Here is a 17,354-nt window from a genome sequence, read left to right as displayed (position 1 = left end):
CGGGTACATCAAGTTGACTGTGGAGATTTAACCCGCTGCTCCTGAGGCTGTGTGGAGAAATTTCCCTTTTGCTTCTCTGTTCACACAGCTCCTGGTGTTCTGCTTTGGATTTGGCCCCGTCTCTGCATGCAGGTCTCCCTCTGGAGTCTGTTCTTTTGGGAAGTCTGAGGTCTTCTGCCAGCATTCAGTAGGTGTTCTGTAGCAGTTGTTCCACATGTAGATGTATTTTTGATGTATCTGTGGGGAGGAAGGTGATCTCCACGTCTTACTCCTCTGGCATCTTGAAGGTCCTCTCCAATGTCTTATTTATTAAAAAAAAAAAGTCTTTATTTTTGAAGGACAGTTTTGCTGGATACAGAATTCTTGTGGACCATCTTTTTCCTTTAGTACACTGATTATGTCATCTCCCTACCTTCTGGGCTCCATGGTTTCTGATTGGCAATCAGTTGTTTATCTTATAGAGGATCCCTTGGATATGATGAGCCACTTCTCTTGCTTCTTTCAAGATTCTGTCTGTGGATTTTGATAGTATGATTAAGAAGAGACCCGGTATAAATTTTTTCTGTTTATCCTGATTGGATTTTGTTGAGCTTCTTGGCTGTGCAGATTTTTTCCAACAAATGTGAGAAATCTTTTGCCATTATTTCTTCAGAAATGTTTTCTGCCCTTTCCTCTTTCTCTCCTGGAAAGAGGAATTGCCTCTCTGTGTATGTTCGTATACTTTATGATATCCTAGGTTTCTAAGGCATTGTTCCCTTTTCTTCATTCTTTTTTCTTTCTGTACCTTAAACTAAACAATCTCAATTGACCTGTCTTCATGATTGCTAATTGTGTCTTCTGACTAAATATATTGTTTAGCTCATTATTAAGACAGTAGATCCTAAGACCTCACCACAAGGAGACTTTTTTTTCCTTTCATTTTATTTTACCTGTATGAGGTGATAGATGCTAACTAAAGCTTTATTTTATAATTTTAAAACACCCATTTGAAAATATGCATATGAATAATAATATATCAAGTCAGCTAATGAACATTTAATGTACTGAATAATACGCGTCCTATAAAAGACTAACTGATTAGTCCTTGAACACTGGTTTCACAGATACATTTTGAAAAGTAAACTAATTCTTTAAATCTTCCACAAATAATTCCTGAAATGATTTTACTGTCTACCTGATTGGTCATAGCACAAGTGCTTTCCAGAATTGAAATACTGATGTGTTCTCATCCAGTCAGGTTTTGTTACCATCATGGCTCTCCTAAAACCCATTAAGGCCTAATTACAAATTTTTAATTCCACCTTACTTATTAATTGGAAATAAATAAATATGACATGTAGATAAAACTAAGGAAAAGATATTAAACTCTTTAAATTAGAGACCAGAAGACACTATCACTATTTTTTAAACCACAGGGCAATATTTACAATACTAAGAATATAGTGCTTCTTTACTTACCCTCGACCTGGAAGAAGGTACACTTTAACAAAGGGGTCTGAGTAACCATTGTTGTCTCGAGCGACAAGGTTTCTTGCTTGGAGAATATGTATTATGAGATTTCCAAGATCATAGTTGATTTGAAGCTTAAAGGGACAGAAAATATTCCATGAACATTATGTTTTTTTGTTTAAAAAAAACATATAATACATTATTATTCAGTATTTTACCAGTATTTAAAACAAGTTCTCATAAGAAGCATCAACTGCTACTTTCATTTTATTTGAAACTGAACAGACCAGTTAATGTCTAATTTAATTCGGAACTCCCAGGCACACATTAATTACTAGTAAATGTGCTGTTCATTCTTTCTACGGTGAAAGTTCTGGCCTGTCAAAAATTCATTTAGGATAATCACACAGTGAATGCTAGTTCCATTTTTAAGCTAAATTTGTACTCTTAGGAAAATCAGAAATGTTAACATTCATAAATACAATTGGCAGAATTTTGAAAATAGATTAACTAATTGTTGAATTTATTAGAAAATATCTTTTGCATTTCATCAAGTAATTAGCAGTGGGTGGAAACATTATTTAAAGACAAAGATGTTAGTACTGAATTGTAAGAATATTTAAGAATGTGTAGATTTTATCCCTTCCTATATTACATTAGCTGATAAACCTATAGCTATTCTTTCTGTGCGTGCTTTCTTAATAGTGATGCTAAGAAAATGAAATATTGTTCTTTAATTTTAGAAGCTGAAGAGAAAAGAAGAGGCACTGTCTCATAGATGCTTAATGGCTGTTGTAAAACTGTCATTGAATAGTAAAAGACTTACAATTCAAATTAATATTTGAGAAGCCTGCATGATTCAAAATAATCAAATTAACTAATTTTTCACCATCAAAAATGAAAGATTCTTTTGGCATCATTTAGAATAAGACAATTCTGTTTGTTGCTCTTTCTGTTTATCAAATAACAGAAGGGAAGGGATCTATATTTTGAAAAAGAAAATCCATAAATAAAAAATGAATGTATTTTTTATAATCATACAAAACAGATATGCTATGTTTATGTTGAAAATGGAATAATTTAGATGAGATAATCTTCATGTTAATAATTAAAATAATTTCCTAATTTCAGCATAATCTTGATCTGGTTATGTTTTGTGGCAGAAAACAAATTTTTGCTTTCCTCAGTACAGAAAGCCCCAGGGTCTCTCTGACCATCATGGAAGCAATATGAAACATGAAACAAAGGGCCGTGAAGGAAGAGGAGAAATGAAAAGTTTAGAACTGCAGTAACTGTGCTCTAATGGAGTACTGAAATAGAAGAATTATTCTGCAATTAATTTCACTGAGGTTTAGAATGGCTTCCAAATCTTTAAGGAGAAATTCTTTTCAATTTTCTCCTTTCTCTGCTGGCCTGAAAGTCCACTTTTAACTGGTAAGGCAGTAAAATCATTTCTTATTGAAACTGAGATTTGCAGACTACCCTAAGAGAGTGCTTTCCAAAATGTACTCTGTAAATTTGGTGCCTTAGAGAACACTTAGAGTTGCTTGGAGGTTACATCTGAGAGAGAATGAGATGCCCCCAGTAACCCTCAACCAGAGCTACGCCATGCTGGTAATTCATTGTTTGGGTGTTTACATAAGGTTTCATTTGGAATAAGGTTTTGCTAAAAGACAAAAGATAAAATGTAAAAAATTGAAATCACTGTCATAAGAAAATATCCCCCCCCCCAAAAAAAAGGAAAAGAAAATAACCTGGGTGTTAAGAAGGAAAATTATTAGAGTAAATTTCCACTATAGAATTACATATTACAACTGAAGGGAAAGGAAAACAAAATAAGGACAAATAAAAACAACAAGCCAAAAAGAAACAGCACATATTGGCCCATGAGCAAGAAGTTTAAAAAAATGAGCAGAGAGAAGGAGATACTATGAATGAGAACACATAGCATTTTCTGTGCTGCATGTGAAATGAAGAAAGATCAGGTCTGTTTTTCTAGAAGTGGGAAATAGCAGCGATACAGCAAGATCAAGAGCACACAGGTGATCCCGACTCCATCCTGCTGGGTCCTTCTTAGTAAGGTGCCCACGTTCTGCACTCTTTCTCCATTTCCACTCTCACACTGCACTTCTGCTTGAATCAGGGTGTACCTAGATAACACTTAATTGATTTCTTTGTCTTTGTGTCCTACCCTTCATAATACTTTCTACAGGCCAAGGGTCTATGAATTTTCTATCACATATTGCTTTGAATTAGCCTCTCCCTCACTCAAAAATATTTATTTCCTGATCACTCTATTTTGTCGTGGCTAACATTCCTTGGCTTCTGTTCAAGGTTCTTTTAATTTAGTCTCAACTTACCTCTACAGGAACATTTTCCTGCAGCAAAGCAGATCTGTTCCTTTCACTACCCTCTGGCAGAAGAATCTTCCCTTGTACCATTTCTTCCAGGAAAACACTCCCCCTTTCTCTATGCTTACCCTCAAATTAGTTCAAATCTCTGTTACACTTTGTGAAAATGTACTGTAGATGCAACTAAGACTCAGTGTTCTCTTTCCCTTATCTGAAATGTACTATCTTCAAATAGTTATTATTTGGTATTGTGTTAACTCTTTCCACATGACATTTCTTATCTACACTAAATTACTTTTTGGTACCATCTAAAGTACAGTTTTTCTAACATTTTTGAATTTGCCCATGTACAATGCAATATAAACACAGAAACACACATACAGAACTAAAAAAGATAGTGATTTATACTATTTTCTTCTATTTTCCTGGTCAAAATACTCTCAATTGATTTGATAAATTACAGATGGGTTATGACCCCCAGTATGAAAAACACTGCTCTAAAAGAACTGCTGAGCAATTATTTGACAATTATTGATCAGAGGAAGAAAAGAGGACAGCATTAGACGCATGAAACTCTTAAAGAGGAACCTTCAAATTTCCCGGAGAATCTGTCATGTTTGAAACCCTATCAACATGTATGAAGTAACCGAGGCATAATACATTGATACTGTTAAGGTATCAGGCAGACTTTGAAGTATAGAATTCCACAGATATCATTAGATTTAATAAAACATGTATTTGTATTAAAATACTTTTCTGTGAAATTGTATTTTTTCATTATACACCTACATATGTTATAAAACAGGAAAGGTTCTAACAATGCTTCCAGTTTCAATAGACCAGTGGGAAAAAGAGCCACAAAAGATGGTATAGCAATGATCTTTTAAAAACTTTCATACCTGAATTTCCCCCGTAATTGGATGAGAGACAACCTTTGTTGCATCAGTAGGCTGCAATATCAAAACACAGATTAATGGATAAACCTTTCATAGGATTTACCATTTCAGCTTCCCTCTGAATTAATTTCTGTTGGTCAGAGCACACCCTGCCTGGAGAACACATTTCATCCATTTGGCTGCTTCAGATTAGGGTGTCTACTTACACTTCTCAACACGTTTAATCTTAGAAATACATAAATCCCTTTTTCATTTTGTGAAGCCTGTTTTGAGGCTATAATTTTATACCTGCAGTAATCTACGTTCAATTACCTAAGAAATGGAACAATTTTGGTTGAAAGTATTCAATTTAAATATGAACAGATTTTAACTATCTATAAGAGGATGAAAAAGGTACTATTTTTATTCAACTGCCTAGGAGCCCAGAAGTTATAAAAGTCCATTCTTATATTCCTTTGTTGGGTTCTCAGCCTATTCCTACTCTATCCTAGAGTGGAACACCCAGGCAATCACTCCTTAGTATTTCATACTCCTTTAATTAAAATTCCATCCCAGTCTATATAAGTTCTCATCTCCTTGATAATTTCCTTATGTCAGTAAAGCCTTAAAAACCGTTAGAACTGTGATCTGGTAAAGTGATTCATTCTGCTGATTAAGTGACTAATTGCTGAATTGTTACAGTTCAATAGAATGTACAAATCTGTACCAAAAAAGAGATGCTGTCCCTGACTAGATCTATAATAGAATTTCAGGCAACGTGGCATCACTATAGGGAAATATTTACTAAAATGGAGGCAAGCTTGCTACCCTACAAATAAGGTCCTATCTCCCTATATATACATAATATTGGTTTTATTTTCATAATTAACGAGAAAAGGAGAAATTCATAATACTTAGGTGTATATACTTGTTCTGCTACCTTTTCTTTTATAAATTTATGCTAGAAATGAGAGCAATCAAAGAAGACAGCTATATTCCAGGTCTTGTTCTGTGAAATAAGAATAAAAATAATGTAATCATTGGTAAAGTTATGGAGTAAGGGTTAAATTTTCTAAGCCATATATCCTTTATTAGTTCAGCTCTTTTATAAGAAACTACGCTCTGGCTGCAAAGGATAAACTGCTAGGTAACGAACCATTATATTTACTTAATAATTATTTTACTGTTTAAATTTTAAGAAAAAGAAACTGAATCTAGAAAAAGGACCACACAACTTCCTCAAACTATTTCTATCTCAATTAAAGAAGGGAAGTTTCCTAAAACCAGATATCCTTGCATCTCAGTTAGGAACATTGGGGAATAACTAGAGATAAAAAGTCAAAAATAAGACCAGAAAAAAAAAAAAGAATAATGATAATGTATTTTGTTTTGATTTATTTTTGACAGTCGTAACTCATTTGACATATAATTGTGCAAACATAACTAGATTCAACACAGAGAATAAATGTATGGACTATCTTTAAATGTTCTGGGGTATGGCAGTGAACTCATAAGAGCACAGAAGGATGTTGTAATATCTGTTGTACAGTGGGCAAACTACCAGCTCCAGATAATTACAGTTTAAGATTAGAGACAAGTATTTCTTTTCGATAACGTCATACCTTTGTGAGGCTGGTTTGTGATGACTGTGGTGATAAAAAAAAAATGTACTGCAAGAAAATCAGTGAGATCAGTGTGGAACAGGAAATGAGAGTGTCAGTGTCCAAACCAATTCCACCATTTGAGTAGCTGTGCAGTGCCCATCAGGCACATACCCCACTGATACATAATTTGAATTATTAACAATGAAATAAATATATTATTTTTATTTCATTTTATGGGTACTATTTTTTCTAATGGTTACTAAGACGTTAGGGTATAAATACTAGTTAAATTGTTAGGACCTAACTACATAATAAATGAAACTGTTTTATGTATTTCTTTGGGCATAAGGGCATCATGAAAAAACTACTGAGATGTTGTGTGCCATGACAGAAAAGTTTGGGAAAGCAGGAACCTATTTCATTAGAACACTTAAAACTAGTAAGCACTTAGTTCAATTATATATTTATACCATGACTTGGAAGAAATTATTCAGATTTTAAAGATAAAATGAAAAAAGTCTGATTAGATTTCAGAAATAAAAGACCCTGAGGCAGTAAACTAAAAATTTTGAAGACAAAAATTCATATTGAATTAGTAAGCAAAATAATAAAAAGTCTTATATACATAACATATAACTTAAACATATATCTAAATAGATTCATATTTTACTTACATTTACTCAGAAGTAATCGCTTAAACTAGAGTATTAATAGATTAATAATTACTTATGAATAATCATTCAAAATATTTAATAGATGGTGCTCTAAATACCTAAATGTATAATTATGCTATGATTTAAATTTTTAGTTTTAATACATTCTATTACATTAATGTTTTATTATTTAATATATAGTTAGCCTCATACCTCGTAAAAACAAAAGGATGTTAAAACTATAATTTTCTAAATTAACTGAGGAACATATGCTATATTTGTAAATATTACATTACCTGACTCAGGAACATGTGAGTTTTAGACAATTGCTCGATATTTCTCTAATCTCTCAATATCAATTTTCTTAACATTGCAGAATTTGAAGAACAAATAAAAGTATTGCTTTTTATGCATACTACACATTGACTGGCCAAGAAATATCATTAAATTCATTCATTCATTCAGCAAAAATGTTTTAAGAAATTCAGTACCAGCTAAATGTTGATGATAAACCCCCCAAAAGATGAATAGGTGGTAGTACCTTTCTTCAAGAGTCTTAACATCTATTGACTATACATTTCTATATATATATAAAATCTCAAAAATAACCAGATTTGATTATTGTTATCACTACTAATAAGAGTTAAAAAGGAATATACCATCACTGTCCAGTAGAATATAATGTGAGCCACACAGGTTATTTGAAATATTCTAGTAGTAACATTAAAAATATAAAAATAAATGGGTGAAAATTAATTTTTACTGACATGTTTTATTTGATCCAAATCATTGAAAATATTATCATTTCACGATGAAATCAATATAAAAGTTGTAAAGAGCTCTTTTACATTCTTTTTTTATACTAAGTCTTTGAAATTTGCTGTGTAATTCACTTTTACAGCACATCTCAATTAGGACTAGCCACATTTCAAGACCTCAGCTGTCACATGTGGCTAGCAGCTACTGTCATGGACAGTGCAGCTCTGTAACTCTTTATCTTAGCAAAACTTCTATAAAAACTACATAGGCCACATTCCTGGCACAGAAAAGAATGACCACATATCATAAAACCTGTTCACATTATTTCCTTGATGTTTGTCCTACAATACCTGTTTTCATCTTCTACTCATTACCAAAAATGTTAACATATTACAAAACAATTATATTTTGTACCCCCATAATATTACAGAGACTCACAGGTGCCACTGACGTTTTAATTTAATTTTAATTTATTCTGTTACGGTCTATGCAAGCTACTCTACCATGCGCTTAGGGAGCTAGAAGAAGCAAGAAATGGTTCTTGGTTCTCAATGAGTTTGCAGCCCATTTGGGAGGATAAAATAAGGAGACAAGTAATTATAATCAAGATACAAATTGTCTTAGGAGGTACATAAAGCATCTGGCACTTTGGATGGAGGGAAGGAGGAAGGAAGGATAACTTCTGACTTAAGGAAGGATTAGAATATGGAAAGACGTTGTGGAGGAAGGCTTCCTGTTATTTTATTTTCACTTATCACTGGCTCTTTATTTTCCACAGATTGTAAAAGCCATACATGGCATGTAATGTCTTCCAGTTTACAATCATCTAGGCTTCTCCTCTATTTCTTACCCCTATATCTTTTGTACACCTATGTCCTAAGCATACACTTTTCTGTTTCTGAGATTTTCTTCATGTTGCATTCTCTTCTTTGGATGTTGGTTCCTTTCTCCCCTTTACCAAATCAGTTCGTTAGCTAAATGGCAGCTTTTCTAACCCCACTCTCCTAAGAGTGCTCCGTGTACTTCTTAATGACCACCAACGTTACAGCTTTACTAAATTTGTTTATATATCCTCTTCATCTATATGTAGATCAGCACTTTTCAAATTACAAGGGGCACCACACTCACTTGGAGAACTTATTAAAACCCAGGTTGCCTAGTCCCATCCCTGGGGTCTCTGATTCAGAAGGCCTAGGGTGGGATCAAGAGTCTGCATTTTTAACAAGTTCCTAGATGATGCTGGTGCTGTTAGACTGGGAGCACGCTTTAAGAACCACTCATCTACGTAGTATACAGGGAAGGATTTTATCCCTCTTTGTATCTTGGGTACCAATTACGACCCGTGACACTGAGGTGGCATCCAAAAATGCCTGTGGAAAGTAGGAATGAGTTTAAAACCCTAATAAATAGACTACTTATTAGCAAGGCTATCGTAAAGATCTGACAACATTAAGCTTATGGTGATAATCTTCTAAGGAAAACCATTGACCAGGCTCTCTTAGAATGAGCAGGACAGGGTCTTAGGCAGAGGTAGGGAAGCTGACATTCCAGGGAGCAGGGCTTCATTTTCGACAGGATAGTGATCCAGTCAGAACATGGTGTCACAGATCAGATAGCTGTAGGGTAGTTTAAGAGGAAGGAAAAGAGACTGGTGAGGGGGGTGACCAGTAGTGAGTGCAATACTGCTGGCCAAAAAAAATAATGCTTAGCTAAAGAAGTTGGCAAGTTCGGAGAACATAAAAAATCATTAAAGACTTATTAAAAAAGTAAAATTCACAGGATTAAGATTCAGTGAATGAAGATAAAAGAAGAGGCAATTGTGCCTTTACATTTGTACTTAATCTTCTGGGAGGATGGTGATGTCAAATGCTGAAATAAAAAATATCTGGATGGCAGACTTATAGAACTACAATGTGCTTGGTGTGAAAACTTTGCTAGCCAAGTCTGTCATGTCTTTAGTTCTACTGTGTGGAGATACTGAGAAAGGAATCAGAAATGGTATCAGTGTGTAACTCCAGAGACAGGGCGCCTCCACGAGGTAATTCTTCAAAATTAACACATGTGGTAAAATATAGTTGTGTTAAAATTTATTTTGAAATTGAGTCTATCCTTGAACTTATTCCTCACAAAACCTTACTATATTTAGTTTGAAACAAGTCATTTTATGATGCAATGATTAAGATCATCCTACCATTCTTTTTTGCTTCTGAATAAAAGGGTTTTTTAGTGACATATGCTGTGTTTTTACACTTAGTAGAAAAAACTTTATTTTCTGAAGTCTAGTCAACTTATCCAACCACAGCCTGTCCTTCCTATATATCTCACCACATAAAGAAAAAATCTTATTTGTGGTTAAACAAACAAACAAAAAACCTTTTTAAATGTATTTATCAACCATGAAGAGTTTCTCTATTAATAATCAAATCTATGGGGGAAAATCACAAATTGTCTATATTATCATCTGATTTTATAAAGTTAAAAAATTAATTCATGTTTTCTTTTAATTCCCCAGTAACTCCAAAATAATAATGTTAGAAACATTTGTTCTAAATGAAGAGCTGCATCAAGAGAAAACTTATTACTATGGAATTCGGGATAAATTTCAAAATGGCAATACTATATTACTGGCTTTCCTTCTTTCTTGTTGTCCTAAATTATCATCATTTCTTTGTCCGTTTTACCTTCTACTTAAGTTACAAAATCTATTGTAATGTATATCTTGTGTTTCCAAAAAGATACAAAGATATATTTGATATACAGAGGCTCAGATTTGTGTAACAACAACAAAGAAAAAGAACATGAAGCATTAGAGACATTTTTCAAGTTCCCCATAATAATAACTGCTACAATATTTTAAGAGATGTAGAAATACATCATTTTGATACATCCTGATCAGTTATAAACTCAGAAATGGAAACATTTTTTGTTTGTTTCAGTAGATCATTAGGAAAGGAGAAATCACATGAAAAACACCTTAGGAAATAATATTGTATTTCCTATCTCCTAGTCTGAATAAGGAGCTAGAAAATAAGTAACTCGGAGGTTGCATTGGACACTTCTCACCTTGCTGCTGCTGTGTTTCTTTTTGCTCACTGAGGGTGACCCTGGTTGCCCAGGGCTGGGAACAGAACTGGATCCTGCTGATGTAGGACCTGAATGAACGTGAGATCCTTTTTCAACGACGGACGACAGAACCAGTGGTGACTGCTGTAGCGAGACCTTCTGGAGCTCTGCAGCCAACTGCTTAGGATCAACCCCTGGGGATTTTGCTTTATCCACTGCAACAAAATGAAATGGCTTCACACAGTCTCAGTTTCATAGGTACTTAATACCATGGAACTTATCTGAGTTCTAGATAACAAAGTCATCTAGAACTTATAAAAGTTTTATAGCTACTTATAAAACAAGCTAAATAAAAAAAATACATGCAATTGTACCTTTATGAATCTATTTTTAAAGAAGTCTGGAAGGTTCAGAGAAAAGTAAAAGAATACTAAATTACAGAGGAAAATGGAGGTTCCTATTATATCTTCAGAAAAATGTTTTTAAATGTTTTATATAGAGAATTCTATGCATGATAAAATATTGTTTTACTCACTGGCATTTAATTTGTATGACTGGCTGTTTTTCCTTCTTGAAATCTTATATATCTATTTCTCTAAGCGAGAAATTTCAAAGAACATATTTACATTTACAGATGTATGAAAATTTCTATAGGCCTTGGCCTGTTCTGTTCAGTGCAGTGACCCAGCCTCTTAGAAATGCTGACTACAACATAGGAAGTGCCCAATAAATACTTGTTGAACAAAGCTATAGTGATACTTTTAGTCTTATAAGTGACTTAAATGTATAGACTGTATTTGTTATCTAAGAGATAAATCTACTTCATCATGTAGTTATGAAATTATATGTTGAATTTTATTTATCATAAAAGGCAATCAAAAGGTTTAGGAGTAAGTGTTCCAAAACCAACTGCTAAAAAAGAACCAGTATCATCTAAAAATTATATAGGACCCCAAACAAATGGCTCCATGGATTACTTTCATACAATGAATTTAATTTTAAAGAATTAAAAATATAAACTCTCACAGTAAGAATTTCATATGAATTTCTTTAATGGGTCTAACATGTAAATATGTGTTTTCCTGGAACACTAAAAGTGTAGTTACAACGCTTTTGATTTTCTTTATGATTACATAAATATATAAACATCTCTCTATAAATTTATTTTTGCCTATATCTATGTATATGTCTATGTCTTCATCTACAGCTACATCTGCCTCTACAATTACTCCTCCATTTAAATCTACATCTTTACCCACAGTTGGAAGCAGACTGCTTTCACTTACCAGCTTTTGGTGGTTCATGAAGTTCTAGGTGCTGGGGACTTTCAGAATCTGATAGCATACTGAGGTCCCTAAAAATTAAAACAAAAAAAAAATTAAGAAAGCAACTGAGGAAGTCTGAGACAAAAGGCCTTTTTTCCCAACTATGCTGAATATATTTTTTCAGTAGGTAAATGAGAAGTGGTTAATGATATAAAGCAATTTCAAAGCATGCTCACCCTTCTAACCAAATCTATATTTGCAATGCTGTTAAAAGTCAGCTGATAAAAATGATTATTTAAGGTGAAATCTTTATGGATTAAATATAAGTTCATTTTGAAATACTGTACACATCCATGAAATCTAAATGGGTTTAGGCTTTCATTTAAATGACGCATGTTTCAATAAAAGCATGAAAGGGGACATAATAAGAAACAAAATTAGCTGGATTCTTTCTATGCTTTAGACTTTGATTCTGAACACAAGAAATCTATAAAACTTGTATTCACTTCATGTTCTAATTACAGGAAATCTTGCTGACTGGCAAAGGTTCCACCTTAACAATTTTAAATTAAAAGAGACATGAATAGCCAAAAAATGGAAACAAAAAGATGGGGAAAAACTCACAGTCTTACACATATTTCTGCTTCCCCACTTTGCTGACTAATGATACTCTGCACTTCTTCATATGTTTTGGAAGTTAAAGGAATTCCATTCCATTCCAATACTTGCATGCCTACAAAGACAAATTCAAGTATAAAATAAAAAAGGTGTGCTGTCTCATCTGGGTCCACAAGGCACAGAAGACATTGCTTTGCGTTTAAAAACCAACTCAGCACACCATTTCAGAGAACATCAGTTCAAAGTTCTCTGGAACATTAATATCAAAATCATATGAAGTTTGATTTCATCAACTTACCTGAACATATAAAATATGTCAAACAGAACATGCAAAACATTGCTCTTGAAAAATCTATTAAATAGTATCAAACACATGCATTTTGTTCACACTGCTTTAAAGAAAACATTCTTGACTGTATATTGCTTAAACCAATTTTGTGTGGGGAAAAAAATAATTGCAACCACCAATATAATTTTTCCACGGGCAACGAGCAACTAGAAGAGTGTAAACTTCCATTCTATTGCAGAATAGGAGTGGTAGAAAAAAGTCATTAGGATTTTGTTGCGAAGCTCCCTTTAAGAAATTGTTACAGCTTCAACTTTGCTCAAATAAAAAAGATTCCCATGGTGTGTGTTTTTCTTCGCTGCATGCAAGACAGCCCTGAGTAGAAGCAGCAGAAATGTTATACAGAGGGCAGCGTCATGGGTGTGTGTGTGGTCTGTGCAATAGTATGCCCTGTGCTCAGAAGGGCCCCATGCTTGGTTTAATGCTTTGCTACTGCCATCTTGAAATTCTTAACACTGTTTGAACAAAGAGTCCTATATTTTTATTTTGCACTGGGTCCCATAAATTATGTTGCTGGACTGGTTACAGAGCATTTCATGTTTCCTCTCTTCCTAGAAAGGTAATTTTCATACAAAAAAGTAGTAACATAATTAATATTTCAATATTTTACATTTAGTATTTTTGTCCATTTTATATGAGCTGTCAAATAATTTTGGGAACGTATTTGGCACAAATCACATGGTCCTAATATGTAGCTATGTGGGCTAGATATAAATTCGATGAAACCATCCAGAGTTATAGTGCCCAGATATTTGTGAATGCTACCAGCTTTACCTGAGAAAAAAATACCTGTATGCCATGACTAGGTTATAATTTAAATAAAAAGAAATACTTGTTGAACAATTAGGTTTTCAATGAGCTTCACAGATGCCAATGTGAAATCCCCTATTACTCACTATTGGCTTCCATGGGAAATTCTCAACATGGCATGACTGGGTCTTTAAAAGTTTTAATGATTTTGATATACATTGGAAAGCATATTACCAGTTGCAAACAAGTAAGGGAAGTTCTTTTACTATTGGGAAATGGCAAAAGAAGTCCATAAAAATGCCCACAATAACACAAACAAGAATGACTTTTCTATAACTTACTCCAAGAAAACTTTATCTTCAGATGGGCCTTAGGTTTATTTCAACAATCCCAGGCTGTTGTACACACAAAATGAGAAAATTACATAAAAGACAGTGATAATACCACTAAAGAAAAATTTAGAGCTGAAAGAGGAAAAGCACACTGAAAAACACACTTTTTCTTAGTCACCAGAAAGAGTACATTTATGAACAGATGATTCTGAATTGAAACAAATTAATAGTGCTATAATTCAGAAATTGCATTGTCACTTTTCTGCAGGAGCAAATTCTATGAAAGGGAATAGCTGCATAATCTTCATGCTTCTTCTGTTGAATTTACCTGTTCATTTTTCACATCTTAAAGGGGCAAATTTATAAAACATATTTATCCAGTGAAATGAATAAATGCTTCTAGTTGTAAACAGGAAAACTATTTAGACACATTAATAAAACTGATGAAAAATACAGATAACTAGGATCTTAACCTAGATATATACCTCAGATCATGAACTACATGATTTGCTCTGTCCTAAGATATACCAGCTGAACTTCTTTTCCCCTTATTGAGTTTCCCACTAGCCCTGGGGCAGTACTGCAGTTCAAAAGATTTTGCCAGTTCTTTTATCCTTTTATTTTTGGTTTCAATGGTGAGTATGCGATCTATAGGGAATGTGACTTGAACACAGTTCCCTTTCCTCTGCCTCTCCAACTTCCTACAAATCCTACAAGAACCACAGTAAAATAACCAAGTGAATATACAAACTACTTTTAAATTCATAATATGGCTTTAGTCATTGTGAGAATTAAGTACTGTTAAGTATGTGTCTTCAAATATGATATCTTTGAAAATACTTTAATTGTAAAATCCTATAAACTATTTTAAAATGCATGCAGAAATTGTTTGATCATACTACACAGAAACCAAGGTAGTATTTTATCATTTCAATGATTTGAATGTAAGCATATTCAATCTTAAGGAAACTTTTTACTCTGATTTTGGTTTAGAAATAATTCCCAGAACACAGTGAACACATGAATGGTTTTATCTATTATTTAGCATTATGAGCAAACACATTTTCTTTATGTTGAAATTATATCAACATGTATGTTAACCAGTTGTTCAAGTTTGAGATTGCATAGATGATACTTCAATTGTATCCCTAGAAAGTGCCTCTTCTAATAACTTTTAATAGGAAAACTGAGATAATATGAATTTTTTTGAATGTGCAACAGTCATGATAGAATTAGCTGCTCAAAGTCTTATACCTAATAGGTTATTAAAAACTGAAAAAAGACAATAATCAGGTAATTTTTGAATTCTAAAAACATCAATCACTATAAAACATTCTCAAATATCTGTTTTTATAACTTCTGGGATTACTGAATTTCATATGTTTCTCAAATTGGCAAAAGCTATTCTTATCTTTACAATTCAGAATTTCATGTATGTTATTTCTCTGTCTATAATATTTACCATTACTGCAAAAACATCTTCTGTATTAAAATTATTGCATTAACAGTCAAAATGTTATAAGTTAATGTATATCCAAACATATATCACACGGAAGCTCATGACTTTTATTTATTCCACAAATATTTATGTGGCAGGCACTACACAATTCATCACCTTTGTGATGATCCCCACCTTTGTATCTACTATTTTATGCTGTTATAAAAGTTAATAAAAATGATACTCTACTAGAAAAAGCAGAAGTATCTTGGCAATTAGTAAAATGAAGATTCACAGAGAAGGAAATTCAAAAGTGTTTTAAGTATATGAAGAAAAGCCCAGACTCATTAGAGATTAGAAAGTTCAAATCAAAGCAATAATGATGTATTACTTAACGCTCATCATATTGAGGAAAGTTTGAAAGCCAGAAAATACAGCGTGTTGACCAGGATATGGGATTTAGGGGGCCTTGACTTCAAGAGAGATTATAATTGCTTGGAGGTTTTTTAGCTTTATCCCCACTCTATGATGTGAGAGTACTATGACTGTTAGGATGAAAAAAACAACTGCTCATTTACAATTTATAAACATGTAATTATTTTAATGGGAATGCAGACAAATGCAACCACTCTGGAGTGCAATGTGGCAGAACGTCATTAAATTAAGCATATGTACACCCTAGGACCCAGAAATCTTCTTGACTTTCTATTTGTGGGGAGGTGGCAGTATCAGGAAAAATGGACAATGAGAGCTTATTAAATACTCATGATGGAAACACTTTGCAGTTTTAGGAAAGAGACCATACCAGGTGTTAACACCAAAGGGCAGATCCATCTTAAAATCGTCTGCCAAGTAAAAACAAGTGAGAAACAGGATCTGATCTATAGGGCAATGACATTTATGTTCATTAAAATGATATTCATACATACTAACATTATATATCATACAAATAAACAACAGACCATTACATAAATTATCATGGTTTTTCATGGAGGGAAGAACAGATAGGAAAAGAAAGTGAGATAAAAAGAAAGAAACGAGTTAATAAATGAATGAATAAACAAACAAGCAAACAGCCCCCCCCACCACACACACAGAGGAGGGGACCTTATGGGAACCAACAGGGCTGGTGTGCTGTGAAATGAGAATTGGATGCAGCTGGGATAAAAAACCCCACAAAACAATTTAAAAATATGCATATAATAAATTATTTATAATTCATTTTTTATCCTTTTTTCCACTGATATTATTAACTATGACTCTAGATTAATTTTCTAAATTTGGACATCTGCTCTCAATAACCCTCTATAAACTAGCAGCAGTAGGAAAAACTCAGCTGAACTGGTTATCTGCCCTGGCTTTCTAAATAGCAAACAAACCCTGCAAGTGATTTTCAGGAGTCCAATACATTGTCCCCAACAGTTATACTAATTACGCATTCATTTTCAAGTTAGGCAATGTTAGTATAAGAGAAATGCATAGGTAGATGGATTTTATTATTTTTCAAAACTACATTTTAAAATATTTTACAATTTTAGCCTATTTATACATTAATATAAAAGAAAGAAAGAAAGAAAGGTGGAAAAAAGGAAAGGAGAAAAGAATGGAGGGAGGTAAAGTTAAAAAAAAATAGTATTTGAGTAGTGTCTTGATTGTTTACAGATTAAAGGGGATGTCCTCAATTATGATAAGATGTTCAATACTGTACACCTGAAACACTTTAAAAATCAGCAAGGTATGGCTTGCATATATAAATTCTCAAATGAAATTAATTTACATATTACAAAGTTATCACATTTTGAATATAAAAAATTATCTAGGAAATATCAAAGACTACTGTTGAACTGTCTG

The 17,354-nt window shown here is 33.1% G+C and overlaps 1 protein-coding gene across 1 annotated transcript in view; it reads right to left on the bottom strand.

Annotated features, from left to right (window-relative positions):
- Nucleotides 1-17,354, bottom strand: part of PCLO (piccolo presynaptic cytomatrix protein) — a 366,748-nt gene that overhangs the window by 79,539 nt on the left and 269,855 nt on the right. The window contains exons 11-15 of the mRNA XM_089917758.1: nucleotides 12,644-12,752; nucleotides 12,041-12,108; nucleotides 10,755-10,969; nucleotides 4,700-4,750; nucleotides 1,459-1,583 (exon numbers count right to left, since the gene is read on the bottom strand). Of these exons, the coding sequence (XP_089773884.1) occupies nucleotides 1,459-1,583; nucleotides 4,700-4,750; nucleotides 10,755-10,969; nucleotides 12,041-12,108; nucleotides 12,644-12,752 (568 nt within the window). The remainder of the gene's footprint in view (nucleotides 1-1,458; nucleotides 1,584-4,699; nucleotides 4,751-10,754; nucleotides 10,970-12,040; nucleotides 12,109-12,643; nucleotides 12,753-17,354) is intronic.

The sequence above is a fragment of the Delphinapterus leucas genome, chromosome 9, assembly GCF_059928025.1.
Source record: "Delphinapterus leucas isolate spDelLeu-1000000601 "Yukka" chromosome 9, BTC_Dleu_Yukka2, whole genome shotgun sequence".
In the NCBI taxonomy this organism is placed as follows: domain Eukaryota; kingdom Metazoa; phylum Chordata; class Mammalia; order Artiodactyla; family Monodontidae; genus Delphinapterus; species Delphinapterus leucas.
Note: the sequence above shows the minus strand (reverse complement) of the source record. Positions and strands in the feature narration are given on the sequence as shown.